General features: G+C 36.1%; 1 protein-coding gene across 4 annotated transcripts in view; it reads left to right on the forward strand.

Moving 5' to 3' along the window:
- CATSPERE (catsper channel auxiliary subunit epsilon) overlaps nucleotides 1–17,111 on the forward strand; it is a 150,294-nt gene that overhangs the window by 17,069 nt on the left and 116,114 nt on the right. For 3 of the 4 annotated variants that reach the window (XM_070474396.1, XM_070474395.1, XM_070474398.1), the window contains exons 3-5: nucleotides 2,178–2,251; nucleotides 2,529–2,598; nucleotides 5,521–5,591. In XM_070474396.1, coding sequence (XP_070330497.1) covers nucleotides 2,178–2,251; nucleotides 2,529–2,598; nucleotides 5,521–5,591 — 215 coding nt within the window. The remainder of the gene's footprint in view (nucleotides 1–2,177; nucleotides 2,252–2,528; nucleotides 2,599–5,520; nucleotides 5,592–17,111) is intronic. The other variant, XM_070474397.1, reaches the window with a different exon arrangement.

Raw genomic sequence — 17,111 nt, forward strand, 5'->3', positions numbered from 1 at the left:
TTTTTAAAGCATGAAATTAGTTTTCCTGCTCTTTAAGGAAGAAGTGGTGGGTCAAAATAACTTTTCTAACCTCATGGCTTTAGAGTTACCTCTTATGTTGTTCCATAGAGTGTTCAGAAATAAGGCTAATACTTTCTTAGCTCCCCAGATTCTATTTCCCTGCCTCATGTATCTGCTGTTTCCCTTTCCTTTGTTCTTATTGTCCCTTTCCAGCTCAGTTGGTATTCTTTTCCTTGTGTTTTGGTTATGGATCTCTATTCTAGAAGAGGCCTTTGGCTCATTGACTTTGGAGTTCATGGATCCCACCTCCTCTTGCCCTTTCAGACGTTATCAGAGACTTATGTAGAAACTGAAAAATATAAAAATCCCTCTGGTTATATCCTCAAATTGTTCTATGGTGTCTACTGAATACCTGTAATGATTGAGGTGTTTTCTTCTAAGGTCTACCGTAGTTATTTTCTTATGCTGTTATCACACGAATCTGCTAGTTTCAGCTGGTTTGTTCCATCCCAATTTTATTTGGGGTTTTTGCAGGATACCTTGTCACTGAATTCTATTATTGATGCTGTCCAGTGTTTTTTTTTTCTTTTTGCTGCTATACTAATTGTTCTTTCTGTGTCTATAAGAAATTTGAGTAGATTAAAACATTACTTCACCACTAACCCATCCCAATTTATTTTCTTTTGTAAATTCCCATTTTTCTTCTCTCTTATATCTTTCTTTTTACTTTTGGGGGTTCTCTCACAGGTTTTTGTATTAGCATCTTATACTGAAAACTGAGTTTATTCACTTTCAAACTACCTTATTTCTTTTAAGGGTATTCATTTTCATTAGGACCTATTTACATGCTTCAAGTTTTGATAACATCAATGCTTTTATTGTTTTTTCATAAACACTGTGTAATTTTCATTGTGATTTCTATTTTATTCCATGAATAATTCAGAAGTACAATTTTTTTTAAATTAAGAATATCCTAAGATATGTTTCTGATTCACTTTATAAGAAATTATAATTTTATTTCACTAGTATCAAGGGTATAGTAGGCATGATAATAATACTTTGAGACTGGCTAGCACTTCCCTTGTAAATGTGGTCAGTTTTGGTAAATGATCTATGTGAGAAAAGAATGTATTTTTTATTGGTCAATTTTAGAAATACCCACACATGCACACACACACACACACACACAGATTGACCCTTGAACAATATAGGTTTGAGTTCTACTGGCCCACTTATACAAAGATATTTTCAATAGTAAATACTGAAGTACTACACAATCCAAAGTTGATTGAACCTCTGGATGTGGAGTCATAGATACGGAAGAACTGCATGTGTAGAAGCCTAACTATAAATTATAGGCAGATTTCCCTCTGTGTGGAGCGTCAGTGCCCCGAATCCCTGAATTGTTCAAGGGTCAACTATAATTATCTTTTTTTTCAAGTTTAATCTATGGCTTTAATCTATGTGTGTTAAAAGTCCACCACTATATATATGACTTAAAATATCTTCTAGTAACTCTATCAAATTTTGCTTTATATACTTTAGGGTTGTGTCCTATTTTCTGGTGAACTTTTTTCTTCTTATACACTGTCATTAATCCTATAACATCAAATCTATGAGGTGGTATCATAATTCCCATTTTACAAGTAAAAACAATGAAACAGCATTTATGTATGTATATATCTACATAATGATGTATACATATGTACATAACTTCTCTGTAACAATATTAGAAGGTGAAATTGGGCTCCAGATCTGGCTGAGGAGGAGGACCAGTGTTGAGACTAAGACTGATGATGTTAGGAAGTGTGTGATATACTTCCAGGGAAAGAACTTATAAATGAAAGAATGTAGAAGCAGGAAAAAAGTAGAAGTAAGGAAATAAAGAAACTGTGACTAAAGAAAATTGTGATACTAAACACCTTCTAGACACTTAATAGATTATTTTTGAAGTAAAATAAAATAAAAATACTACAGTTTGGGGGAGACTACTGAAGTGACATATAGAAGTTACTTTTCCCTTGTCGTAATACTTGTACAATTTTAAAGGAATTGAATTTTAGTTATTCTTTCTTTAAACAATAAGAGACTCAGAAAACTGAGCTCTACATCTAAAAATTGACATACAAAATTTTGGAGCAGTTTTTTTGTTTGAGAAATTTTACCTTCTTTTTCAGATTAAGTTAGAGTATGAAGGAACATTATTTTCTGAGTGGAGTGCTCCAGCAACTTGTTCTATAAAAAATAAAAGGTAAGATTTTTTTGCTGTGAAAATCAATGTATGTGTAAAAAAAATTCATGTAGTATAGACATTCAGATTCAAGGCAGTGATTTAATGTAAATTTATTTTCATTAAATAGATGTGAAAAGAAAGACAAAAATCACTTTGAAAATAGAAGTAAAATGTTGCTATATTTTTAATTTTTCTTATTAGCATACAATGGAAGTTTTTAGGCTTAAAAAGTTGTAGGGGAATCTCATATGCATCTATACTTATTTCTCCTTTTCCATTTTTTTTTAAATGCTAGATCACCCAAGACAGAACTACGATGTTCTTCTCCTGGTATTCATGCTATAAAACCAATTGTTTTAGGCCCAGTAAGTTGATTTAAATGATAAATTAGTGAATCTTAAATAATCATCCCTGTTACATTTTATTTTGTCTTTTTTTTTTGAGGTTTTTGACTTAATTTAACCCATTTTAAATGGTAAAGTTGCAACTATAAATGAGGTATTTAAAAATTATTATCAGTATATCATTAATTTTTAGAAATATCTCATAGCAAATTGTTAAGTTATGAACTGATACAGTGGTCCCCTTCTTATCTGTGATTATACCTTCTGTACTCTCAGTTAGCCATGGTCAACTATAGTCTGAAATATTTATATGAGAAATTCTAGAAATAGACAATTCACAAGCTTTAAAATGCAGTTATTCTGAGTGGCATGATGAATTATCTTGCAGTCCGGCTCCATCTCCCCGAGATGTGGATCATTTCTTTGTCCAGCATGTCCTACCCATTAGTTACTTAATAGCTTTCCCAGTTATCACACCTATTAATTACAATATTGTACTCCTTGTGTTTAAGTAATCCTAATTTTACTTAATAATGACCCCAAAGTACAAAAACAGTGATGCTGGCAATTCAGATATGCCAAAGAAGCCATAAAGTATTTCCTTTAAGTGAAAAGGTGAAAGTTTTTGACTTAATGAGGAAAGAAGAAAGATCATATTGAAGTAGTTATTTTATTATTAATTATCATCAATATTTTTCTGGGCTTACTTTACAAATCAAACTTTATATTAGGTATGTATGTACAAAAAAAGCAGTATATATAGGGTTGGATTGGTACTACCTACAATTTCAGTCATCCTCTGGGGGTCTTGGAATACATATCTCACAGATAAGAGGGGACTATCACATGTGATTTTTACATTCACTTTTTTATCAGTAAATATATTAAAGCCCCAGTTAACCATTGTAATGATAATAGTACTCCCAGCTAAGTGGGACTAATATCACATACTCCTATGACAATACTCAGAACTAAGAGCCATTTCTAGCAGGTTTATTTGTATTCCACTACGTTTTCTTCAGTTCAAGAAAGCTGTGTGAATGCAAATAAATGAGTGTTGTTGAATCCTCTCTAGTTTACAATAATAATAATAATGAATTTTAAGCATTGGCACTGTACTAATTAGTAGCAAAGTACTAATAGTTGAAGTTCCCACACAAGCGTATCTAAAGTCATTGCTGTGCAGAGACTTTGTGTGACAAATACTGCCTTCACTTTGGGACTTGTGCCTTCTTTTTACTTTTTTTTTTTTTGTAAGTTAATTATTTCCCTGAGTTCTGTTGCTTTCTTTTTACTTAATAATCTTTATTTTCAGGGAAGAGGTAGACAGGGTGATGTGGGAGAGGCCAGATGAATATAGTAATTCATTTTTCAATTCCTATAGATTGAAAAATACTTGAATTTGGCTTTTTGAGTTGAGTGCTTGCCAGTTTCATGACACAATTCCTAAAGAAGTAAAGGATTTCTTTCCCTTTTGTTATGTTTTGGAAGTCTACATAAATGTGTAATACATGTAAAAAATATGCACACACAAATATACACATATATATAGGAATCTTTGTCATTTATATATAGTGTTATCAGGCCTTATACTCTTTAAGGAGGTACATGTGACTTAATGGGGCTTCCCTGGTAGCTCAGATGGTAAAGAATCTGCCTGCAATGCAGGAGACCGGGTTCGATCCCTACATGGGAAAGATCTCATGAAGAAGGGAATGGCAACCCACTCCAGTAATCTTGCCTGGAGAATTCCATGGACAGAGCAGCCTGACAGGCTACAGTTGCAAAGAGCTGGACACAACTGAATGACTAACACACACACACACGCACACACACACGCACACACACACACACACACACACACACACACACACACTGACTTAATATACTCAACAGTCCTCAGTTATAACAACCTAAAATATCTCCAGGCATTGTCAGACATCTATCTCCTTGCAAGCAAATTCATCTCTGGTTGAGAACTGTTAAACAGAAAATTAATCAAATTGTGTTTCATTGAGGAAGACCGCCTAGGAAAACTCACTGTTTTCTTTTGTATATTCACAGAGGACAATTCTGTGACCAGATCATAGCGGGGGAGAGGTTCAACATGGACCAATTCTCCTATACCAGCTGGGTGTCTTAACATTTAAAGTTCTGGCACCATCTACCTAGAGTTAACGTCACATCCCACAAGTTAAGGGCTCAGTTCCACAAGACTGCCCTCACTTCAGATGCTAATTGCATCTGGTTGTCACCTACACTTCTGACTGACTGATGATGACGGGTGGTAAATTCAGGTTCCTATAACCCTTTCCTTAGTTTCGATAATTTGCTAAACAGCTTGAAGAATTCAGGGAAACACATTTACCAGTTAAAATGAAGGATATTGTAAAAAGATCCAGATGAACAGTCAGGTCAAGAAGTATACAGGGTAAGGTCCAGAAGGGTTCTGAGTGTAGGAACTTCTGTCACTGTGGAGTTGGCTACATCACCTGCTGGCATCAACCTAGAAGCTCTCTGACTCTCATGCTTTAGGGATTTTTGTGGAGATTTCATCAAGTAGGCATGATTGATTATTAGCTCATTTTCCACCCCTTCTCCCCTCTCCATAGAATGGGAGGCTGAACTGAAAGTTCCAAGCTGTTAATTATGGATTGGTCTTTCTAGTGATCAGTTCCCAATCAGGAGCCCACCAAGAGTTTACCTCATTAGAACAAAAGGAATTTAGGAGCTCTGTGTGAGACATTCCTATTACTCAGAATTACAAAAGTGTTAGCATGTGTCAGGAATAAGGGTCAAAAACCAAATATTAGCAGGTACTTGGGCAAATATATATATATATATATATATATATATACACATGACATATATATAATTTCACAAAGACAAATAGAAACAATCAGTCATCTAAATTTATCATAGTTTTTTTTTTTTTTTTTTTAGGATTTAGAGGAAGAACGCTATTTATCTGTGGAAAGTTCTCATATTTGCTTTCTATGGTATTATAAGGCTATGTAAGTAATGCAAAAGAAGGTAATTAATGCATTTTAAGAGTATTTAGCTTTCAGTTCAGTCAGTCATGTCTGACTCTTTGAGACGCCAAGGGCTGCAGCATGTCAGGCTTCCCTGTCCATCACCAACTCCCAGAGCTTGCTCAAAATCATATCCATTGAGTCAGTGATGCCATCCAACCAGCTCATCCTCTGTCATCCCCTTCTCCTCCTGCTTCAATCTTTCCCATCATCAGGGTCTTTTCAAATGATTCAGTTCTTTGCATCAGGTGGCCAAAGTATTGGGGCTTCAGCTTCAGCATCAGTCTTTCCAATGAATATTTAGGACTGATTTCCTTTAGGATGGACTGGTTGCATCTCCTTGCTGTCCAAGGGACTCTCAAGAGTCTTCTCCAATACCACAGTTCAAAAGCATAAATTCTTCGGTGCTCAGTTTTCTTTATAGTCCAACTCTCACATCCATACATAATTACTGGAAAAACCATAGCTTTGACTAAACAGACCTTTGTCAGCAAAGTAATGTCTCTGCTTTATAACATTTTCTGTAGGTTGGTCATAGTTTTTCTTCCAAGGAACAAGTGTCTTTTAATTTCATGGAGGCAGTGACCATCTACAGTGATTTTGGAGCCCCCCAAAATGAAGTCTTTTACAGTTTCCATTGTTTCCCCATCTATTTGCCATGAAGTGATGGGACTGGATGCCATGATCTTAGTTTTTTGAATGTTGAGTTTTAAGCCAACATTTTCACTCTCTTCTTTCACCTTCATCAAGAGGCTCTTAAGTTATTCTTTGTTTTATGCCATAAGGGTGGTGTCATCTGCATATCTGAGGTTATTGATATTTCTCCCGGCAATTGATTCCAGCTTGTGCTTCATCCAGCCCAGTATTTCTCATGAGGTACTCTGCATATAAGTTAAATAAGCAGGGTGACAATATATAGCCGTGACGTACTCCTTTCCTGATTTGGAACCAGTCTGTTGTTCTATGTCTGATTCTAACTGTTGCTTCTTGACCTATATACAGATTTCTTAGGAGGCAGGTCAGGTGGTGTGGTATGTCCATCTCTTTAAGAATTTTGCACAGTTTATTGTGATCCACACAGTCAAAGGTTTAGCTTTAATTAACCACAAATGAATTATCTACATTATAATTTCCATATAAGTTTTTATTCACCAATTAAGTTATCCCCTGGACTTCCCTGGTGGCTCAGATGGTAAAGCATCTGCCTGCAATGCAGGAGATCTGGGTTTGACCCCTGGGTCAGGAAGATACCTTGGAGAAGGAAATGGCAACCCACTCTAGTACTCTTCCCTGGAAAATCCCATGGGCAGAGGAGCCTGGTAGGCTACAGTCCATGGGGTTGCAAAGAGTCGGACATGACTGAGCGACTTCACTTTCACTTTAAGTTATCCTCAAATGTACTACCCAACTAATATTGAAGAACAAACAATAAAAATAACAATATGTGTATGTGTAAGCTGTCGTGTCTGACTCTTTGAGACCCCATAGGCTGTAGCCCACCAAGCTCCTCTGTTTATGGAATTTTCTAGGCAAGAATACTGGAGCGGGTTGCCACTTCTCCAAAAAATAACAATAGCAACCACTATCTGAACATATACTGCTTCTATGTGATCATACTTCACGTAAATCAGCTTTGTCAATTTTCATAATAACCAGTTAAATGTCAGCATTATTATCTTTATTATAAATGGGAAAATGTAAGCTTGGGTAGGTTAAATAATTTGGAAAAATATATGTAGCTACTAAAAGATAGCATTGGAAATTGGCTCTGGTTTTTCAGATTACAGGTTTCTTTTGTTTCCACTATACATATTATATTCCAAAAGGACTCTCTTAGTTTTTTAGATAGCTCTTCAAACCCTCTTTAACATGATGATGAAGGATATAACTAAGAAGGAAAAACTGGTACAAGAAAAAATAATTAATTGTATTATAAAATCATTCAATAACTAAAGTATATCAATGAATCAGAGTTGTTTTCTTTCTTTCTTTTTTTTTTTTTTTTTTTAGTATTATAGTCAAAGCATATCCTAAGCACTGGATAGGGTATAAGGAACTGTCTTATATGGTCCCTGCTTTCTAGATGACTGTAATGTACTTAACTCTTTTTATCTGCTTAACATCACTTTCTTTGAGGGAAGTATCCCTCCCTCTATTTTGTGGTGAAATTATTAATTTCATTTGATTTATGTGGTACTACCTTTACAACCAGGCTTCCCTGTAGCTCAGCTGATGAAGAATCCACCTGCAGTGCAGGAGACCTTAGGTTGATTCCTGGGTTGGGAAGATCCCCTGGAGAAGGGATAGGCTCCCACTCCATATTCTTGGGCTTCCCTGATGGCTTAGTCAGTAAAGAATCTACCTGCAATGTGGGAGACCTGGGTTCGATCCCTGGGTTGGGAAGATCCCCTGGAGGAGGGTATGGCAACCCACTCCAGTACTCTTGCCTTGAGAATCCCCATGGATAGAGGAGCCTGGCGGACTATAGTCCATGGGGTCTTAAAGATTCGGACACGACTGAGTGACAAAGCACAGCATAGCACCTTTGCAACCCCATATTCATTGGCCACAGAGAATATTGAGTATTGGCATATGACCCAAACCTAACCTATGAGAATATTTATGTCTTTGGTAAAGCATGGTTTTGGCTGATAGTTTGATTATTCTGGTTCACATGGTCCCTTAAAGTCAGATGGCCCTGCAGTTTATGTACAATCTTTGAATTGAAAGATCTGATCACTAGATTTCAGCAAGCCCCACCAACAGGACACATTTACCCATTCCTCTCTGATTTATGACCACTCTCCCAGAGCCTTACCAAGAAACAAGAATTAAGTCTCTGCTACTAATGAAACTGGCAGGTTTCTGTCCTTGTTGGGAATTTAAGACATGCCAATCACCAGCTTTCCCTCTGTCAGTTTTGAACCAACTTAGAAACAGAAAAGGGAAACTTTGGGAATAAAAATCCATGGTAACACTTCATTGGAGAATAGATTCTGCCTCTGTAACCAAAAGACTACTGTCTCTTTCCCCAAGGGGTGATCATGGGAACCATCAGTGACTAATACCCATGTATCCATCACTCAAATGAACAATAGAATGTTACCAGCATGTTAGAATCTGCTTAGGCTTCCCTGGTGGCTCAGATAGTATAGAATCAGCCTGCAATGCAGGAGACCCAGGTTCAATCCCTGGGGCTGGAAGGTCCCCTGGAGAGGGGAATGGCAACCCAGTCCAGTATTCTTGCCTGGAGAATTCCATGGACAGAGGAGCCTGCTGGGCTACATACAGTCCATTGGGTTGCAAAGAGTCAGATATGACTCAGTGACTTTCACTTTCTTTCTTATGCCCCTACTGATCACATCCTATCCCTCAAGAGTTAACTGCTATCCTGAAAACTATATAATAGATTCTTCACTTTTTATAGTTTACCAACAATATATAATGGTAATAAATTGTTAAGTTTTGTTTTTGAATGTTATTTAAATTGAATCATATTATAAGCATTCATCTGTGACTTGCTTCTTTCTCTAAATATTACAAATTTTGACACTCATCCATGTTTAAACAAGAATCTTTAGTTCTTACATTGTTCCTGCCTGATGGTACTTCATTATATAACTATTTTTGCTTATTCTCCTGCTGATGCATTTATTTGCAAGATAGTGCCTTGCTCCTCAAAATGTGGTCCAAGGACCAGCAGCACTAGTGCCATCTGGGAACTTGTTAGAAATAAAGAATCTCAGCTTCGTTTCAAACCTTATGAATCATAATCTGCATTTTGACAAGATCTTGCAGTCATTTGTATGTACATTATTTAGAAATAATAATTTGGAAACTACCAGTCTAATGTACATAAATAAAGATTTTTCTAGGGAATAGACCTAAAAATAAATTAGCTAAATATAGGGCATACATTTGTTCCACTTTACCAGGTCATGCCTGTGTGTGTGTTCAGTTGCTCAGTTGTGTCTGAATCTCTGTGACTCCATAGACTGTAGCCTGCTAGGCTCCCCTGTCAATGGGATTTTTCAGGCAAGAATACTGGAGTGGGTTGCTATTTCCCACTCCAGAGAATCTTCCTGACTCGGATCAAACCCACATCTCTTGCATCTCCTACATTGACAGGCAGATACTTTACCACTGTGCCACCTGGGAAGCCTCTAAATGATTTGTAAAAGGTTGCCCAAATTTACATCTATACTGGCAGTGGATGAAAGTTCCCATTGTGTTATATCATTACAACACTTAATATCTGACTTTTAAATTCTTTTCCATCTAGTAGATGTGAAATCACATCATTGTTCTTTTATCTGCATTTTCCTTGATTACTATGGAGCATGTTTTCATTTATTCATGAGGAATTTTTCTTCTGCATTAAATTAGCATTTTAACCCATTTTATTTCTTGGTTTCATAATAATATGTAAGGTTTCACTAAATTCTGTATAGTTTTGCTTTTGCAATTAAATCCTTAATCCACTTGGAATTAGATTTTGTATATGCTTCAAGATAGAAATACAACTTTATTTTTTGTGTATGAATAATTAATTTTTTAGATCCAATTATTGAATGATCTGGGACTTCCCTTCTGACTCAGCTGGTAAAGAATCCGCCTGCAATGCAGGAGACCTGGGTTCAATCCCTGGGTTGGGAAGATCCTTGGAGAAGGGAAAGGCTACCCACTCCAGTATACTGCCTGGAGAATTCCATGGACTGTATAGTCCATGGGGTCCCAAAGAGTCAGACTTTCACTTCACTTTACTTCATTGAATGATATTTCCACAAAACCAGCTCTACCATAGATCAAGTTTCTGTGTATGCATGGGTTTCTTCCTGGATTAGCTATTCTGTTTAGCTGATCTATTTATGTATACTTGAACAAATTGTATTATCTGTATTATTATAACTTTATTTATTAAATCTTGAGAAGTGATAGCACAAATACTTGCCTCACACTGACCCCAATCTTGTTCTCTTTTAGGAACTTCTTAGCTTTATCTTGGGCCTGTTTCTCTTTCCTATAAATTTTTGGAATTGGCTTGTCAAATTCTACAAAAACCTTAGTTGGGTTTTCTATAATATGTCTATATATTTTAATCAATTTGAGAAGCCTTTCAACTCCAGAATAATATATAACCCTCCATTTGCTTAGGTTTTTTTTTTTTTTTTACATGTCTGCAATAAGATTTTGTAATTTTTAATAATAAAAGTATCAGGACCAAAAAAAAAGTATCAGGACATTTTCATTAGGTGTATTCTTAGGATCAAGACCATTCCCAAGAAAAAGAAATGCAAAAAGTCAAAATGGCTGTCTGAGGAGACCTTACAAATAGCTGAGAAAAGAGAAGTGAAAGGCAAAGGAGAAAAGGAAAAATATGCACATTTGAATGCAGAGTTCCAAAGAATAGAAAGGAGAGATAAGAAAGCCTTCCTCAGTGATCAGTGCAAAGAAAGAGGAAAACAATAGAATGGGGAGGACTGGAGATCTCTTCAAGAAAATGAGAGATACCAAGGGAACATTTCATGCAAAGATGGACATAATAAAGGACAGAAATGGTATGAACCTAACAGAAGCAGAAGATATCAAGAAGAGGTGTCAAGAATACACAGAAGAACTATACAAAAAAGATCTTCAGGACCCAGATAATCTTGATGGTGTGATCACTCACCTAGAGCCAGACATCCTGGAATGTGAAGTCAAGTGGGCCTTGGAAAGCATCACTACAAACAAAGCTAGTGGAGGTGATGGAATTCCAGTTGAGCTATTTCAAATCCTAAAAGATGATTCTGTGAAAGTGCTGCACTCAATATGCCAGCAAATTGGGAAAACTTAGCAGTGGCCACAGGACTGGAAAAGTTCAGATTTCATTCCAATCCCAAAGAAGGGCAATGCCAAAGAATGTTTAAACTACCACCCAATAGCACTCATCTCACACGCTAGCAAAGTAGTGCTCAAAATTCTCAAGCCAGGCTTCAATGGTACGTGAACCGTGAACTTCCAAATGTTCAAGCTGGATTTAGAAAAGGCAGAGGAACCAGAGATCAAATTGCCAACATCCACTGGATGCAAGAGAGTTCCAGAAAAACATCTACTTCTGCTTTATTGACTATGCCAAAGCCTTTGACTGTGTGGATCACAGCAAACTGTGGAAAATTCTGAAAGAGATGGGAATACTAGACCACCTGACCTGCCTCTTGAGAAATCTGTTTGCAGGTCAGGAAGCAACAGTTAGAACTGGACATGGAACAACAGACTGGTTCCAAATAGGAAAAAGAGTACATCAAGGCTATATACTGTCACCCTGCTTGTTTAACTTATATGCAGAATACATCATGAGAAATGCTGTACTGGATGAAGCACAAGCTGGAATCAAGATTACCGGGAGAAATAGCAATAACCTCGGATATGCAGATGATACCACCTTTAATGGCAGAAAGTGAAGAACTAAAGAGCCTACTGATGAAAGTGAAAGAAGAGAGTGAAAAAGTTGGCTTAAAACTCAACATTCAGAAAATTAAGACCATGACATCTGGTCCCATCACTTCATGGTAAATAGATGGGGAAACAGTGAGAAGAGTGAAAGACTTCATTTTGGGGGTTCCAAAGTCACTGCAGATGGTGACTGCAGCCATGAAATTAAAAGACCCTTGCTCCTTGAAAGAAAAGTTATGACCAATCTAGACAGCATATTAAAAAGCAGAAACATTACTTTGCCAACAAAGGTCCGTCTGGTTAAGGCTGTGGTTTTTCCAGTAATCGTGTATAGATGTGAGAGTTGGACTATAAGGAAAGCTGAGCACCAAAGAACTGATGCTTTTGAATTGTGGTGTTGGAGAAGATTCTTGAGAGTCTCTTGGACAGCAAGGAGATCCAACCAGTCCATCATAAAGGAGATCAGTCCTGGGTGTTCATTGGAAGGACTGATGCTGAAGCTGAAGCTCCACTACTTTGGCCACCTGATGCGAAGAACTGATTCATTTGAAAAGCCCCTGATGCTGAGAAAGATTGAAGGCAGAAGTAGAAGGGAATGACAGAAGATGAGCTGGTTGGATGGCATCACCAACACAATGGACATGAGTCTGAGTAAACTCTGGGAGTTGGTGATGGACAGGGAGCCTGTTGTGCTGCAGTCCATGGGGTCACAAAGAGTCGGACATGACTGAGCAACTGAACTGAACTGAACTGAATTCTTAGGTACTTTATATTTTTGTTTCTCTTATAAAAAATCAAATTTTTAAAATTATAATTTCTAACCAGCTCTTCCTGTTGTATAGAATACACTTTACATTTGACTGTTGGTTTTTGCATTCAGCAATATTGCTAAATTATGATTATTTATGTATTCTCTTGGAATTAAAAAAAATCAGATTACCCACAAATGATGATGATTTTGTTTTTCTTTCTTATAAGTATGCCTTCTACTCCTTTTATTCTTATTGCATGTCTAGAACATCAAATACAATCTTTTTTAGAAGGGTGATAGCAGGGCTTCTTATTTTATTCACCATCTCAAAAGGAAGACTCTCATCATTTCACTATTTTGCATAATATTTGTTACAGGTTATGAGTTAAACTTTACCTGATTAAGGAAGGTCCTTTTTATTCCAAGCTGGCTGTAATTCTTTTTATGACTTGTTAAATATTCAGTGTTTTTCTGCTTCCACATAAACATTTGTATAGTTTTTCTCTTTTTACTGTGTAAATCTGATAGATAATAGTTGTTAATATTTCCATATTAATAAACTTGTATTTCTAGAATAAGCCAACTTGGTCTTGATGAATTATCTTTCATATACATTTATAGATTCCATTTACTAATGTTATTTAGGTTTTTATGTGTGTGAATATACATGAGTGGGAGTGGCCTGTGGTTTTACACCCCTTGTATATCCTTTAATACGTCTGATGCCAAGACTATACTAGACTCATCATGTAAGTTAGGATTAGTCTTTCTTTTCTATTCTCTTCCCTTGTGGCTCAGCTGGTAAAGAATCTGCCTGCAGTGCAGAAGACCTGGGTTTGATCCCTGGGTTTGGAAGATCCCTGGAGAAGGGAAAGGCTACCCACTGCAATATTCTGGCCTGGAGAATTCCACAGACTGTATAGTCCGTGGGGCTGCAAAGAGTCGGACACAACTGAACAACTTTCACTTTACTTCTATTCCCTGAGAGATTTTATTTAATATTGGAAATATATGTTCCTTGAATATTTGATGGTAACTTGCATAGAAATCTATCTGGATCTGGATTATTTGAGTGTGTGGGGGAAGATTTTATAACTATTAACTCAAATTCTTTAATAGTTAGAATGCTACCTTTGGAGAATTAGAACTTTGGGGTTCTAATTCTTGTAAAATTCATTTCTGTAGTATTTTTCCAGAAATTCTTCCATGTCTTCAGTTAGCAATGTTAGTATCAATTTTTATGCCATAAACTTTCCCATAACATCCTCTTATATTTTTGTTTAATCTCTGCAGTAGTTGTAGGTCTGCCACTCTTTTATCATTTCTAATATTTTTATTTGTGCCTTCCTTTTGTTTTCTTATTTTTCTTCCTAGAGATATTTTTATTTTATTAGTCCTTTCAAAGAACTATATTTTGGCTTTATTGAGTTTTTCTACTGTTGTCTATTTTATCTCAATTTGTTTTTTTATATTATTTCTTTTTTTGAGTTTGTTTTTCTGAAACTTACTAAATTGGTTATTTAGTCTATTACATAGATTTAAGACTTCCTTTTTTTCAAGTGTGTGTTTAAGGAAATAAAATTTCTCCTAAATACCTCTATATTGAAATATCTCATAATTGTAATATTTCATCACTGCTCGGAAATAATAGTCTAAGAGCCACTATAATTTGTTTGGCAGATGAGTTGTATAGGAATGTATTTTTAATTTACAGACATGAGTCTTTTAAATTATTATTTTGTTATTGAATTCTAACCTAATTTTATTGTTATCACAGAAGTGTTAGAATCAAATCTTTGCCCTAGCATGTAGTCAGATTTTATAAATGTCTCACAAGTACCTAAAGAAAATGTATTTTCCTATTGTTGGATGTCATATGCTATTTATGCCCAGTAGGTCAGTTAAGTGTACTGTCAAATCTTCTGTACTTATTTGACTCATTATTGAGTTGATATTGGCTAAAATTTCCCACTATGGTGATAGACATGACACTTTTGCATGTAGGTGCCTAATTTTTTGCTTTATACTTTGAGGGTATCTTTTAGGTGCACATAACTCTGAATTATTAAGATTTTTTTGAAGAATTGAAACTTTGTAGTGACCTTGTTTATCACTTGTAATGCTTTTCTCCTTTTGTTTGGTTTTATGTTATATTAATACAAAATCTCTTGTGGTGCCACATAAGTTCTAGGATTATTTGTTCTAGTTCTGTGGAAAAAAAAATATCGTGGATATTTTGATAGGGATTGCACTAAATCTGTAGGTTGCTTTGGGTAGTATAACCATTTTAACAATTTAAAAATTAACAATTAAGTTAACAATTAACTCTTCCCCTCCAAGAAGATGGGATCTTTCCATTCCTTTAAATTATCTTCAGTTTACTTTATCAAGGTTTTATAGTTTCCAGTGTATAGATCTTTCACCTCCTTGGTTAAGTTTATTCCTTTTTTTTTTTTTTTTTTTTTGGATGAGATTTTCAATAGGATTGTTTTTTTTTTTAGTTTTCTCTTTCTGATATTTCATTGTTAATCTAAAAATGCAACGGATTTCTGTATATTAATCTTTTTATTCTGCTAGCTTATTGAATTCCTTTATTAGTTCTAATAGTTTTTGTGTGGAGACTTTAGGGTCCTTTAAATAGAGTATCATGTCATCTGCAAATAGTTTTACCTCTTTCCTTCCAATTTGAATAACTTTTGTTTATTTCTCTTGTCTAATTGCTGTGAAGCTGTCTTATAATTCTTCACTTCCAAAATCTTCCTTATATTTTCAGTCTCTTTTTTGAACTACTCATTTTGTTATTATACTGTTTTTCTAATTTCATTAAATTGTTTGTTGTTGTTGTTGTTGTTCTCTCATAGCTCTCTGAGCATCTTTAGAACCATATTTTGAATTTTTTCTCAGGCTATTCATGTAATCCATTTCCTTAGGATTCATTGCTTGAGTTTACTGTGTTCCCTTAGTGGTGTCATGTTTCCCTGATTCTTCACGGTCCTTGTCGCCTGTGTAGGTATCTGCGCATTTGAAGAAGCAGTCACCACTTCCAGACATCATAGACTGACCTCACTAAGAAAAGACCTCCACCTGTGGTTGTGCATGTTGGAGCATGCTGTGACCACCTGTCTAGTGGTATGGGGTGTCATGTGCAGGGGCATGTGCTGGCTCTGGATCCGGTGGGGTACAATGTCTCATCAGCTCAGCCCACTAAGGTCCAGAACATTGACAGTTGCATGGTGTTTACCAAATGCTGCAGGGTGTCCACAGTGACTGCAAGGGCTATCATAGTCCTCAGCAGTGCCTCCAGGTACAGTAGGTAGGGACCAGAGCAGGCAGTAGTGGTGGCCCAAGCCAGGACTCTGTGCATCCTCAGCTTCAGGGGTTAGTTTTAGGTGCCTGTGTGCTGACAGGGGATGTTTTTTTACAAACTTCATACTTTTTGAACTTTGGACATATCCACCTATCAAGATTTTTAGTACTTGGTTTGAGTAGCTTTCTCCTATATCAGATTGAACATATGAAATGTTATTTTCATCATATGGTCTTAGGAACTTACTGCATGTACACTTACGATTCTCAAGACATCTTCATTTTATTTTGTACTTAATAATGTACTAAGCACTATGCACAAAAGGAAACACAATCCTGAGTCATTGATTTTTAGGGATTATGTGATTTTAAAAATAACAGCTATCTTTAAAGTGAAAAATTACTTTCTAAAAAACATATAAGTAAACATACAAGTAAATTTGCTTCTTTCAGAAAATTTACACTGAAGGGCCATAGATGAAACATTTGGAATGCCAACTAATAAATTTTGTCTTGACATAAATTAAAACATGTAAACTCTATAGACTTTTTTTTTTTTTTAGCTATGTCACATGGCATGCAGGATCTTAGTTCCTGGAGCACGGATTGAACCTGTGCCCCCTGTAGTGGAAACAGGGAGTCTTAACCACTGGGCCATCAGGGAAGTCCCTAAACTATGGACTTTTTAATGTGCATTGATCATGTCAAATTAGCTTACAGTATTATTTGGGAAGAAGTATATAGATTCATGCCCCTCAACGAAAATTATATTTAATTATGGACATGAGCTTTAAAAAAAAAAAATTAGCATTTAATCATTTATGTGTCCATAATGGAATATAAGGGCTTCCCAGGTGGCTTAGTGAGTGAAGAACCCACCTGCCATTGCAGGAGATGTAACAGACACAGGTTAGATCCCTGGATTGGGAAGAGCCCCTGGAGGAGGGCATGGCAACCCACTCCAGTATTCTTGCCTGGAGAATCCCATGGAGAGAGGAGCCTGGCAGGCT

The sequence above is a fragment of the Odocoileus virginianus genome, chromosome 11, assembly GCF_023699985.2.
Source record: "Odocoileus virginianus isolate 20LAN1187 ecotype Illinois chromosome 11, Ovbor_1.2, whole genome shotgun sequence".
In the NCBI taxonomy this organism is placed as follows: domain Eukaryota; kingdom Metazoa; phylum Chordata; class Mammalia; order Artiodactyla; family Cervidae; genus Odocoileus; species Odocoileus virginianus.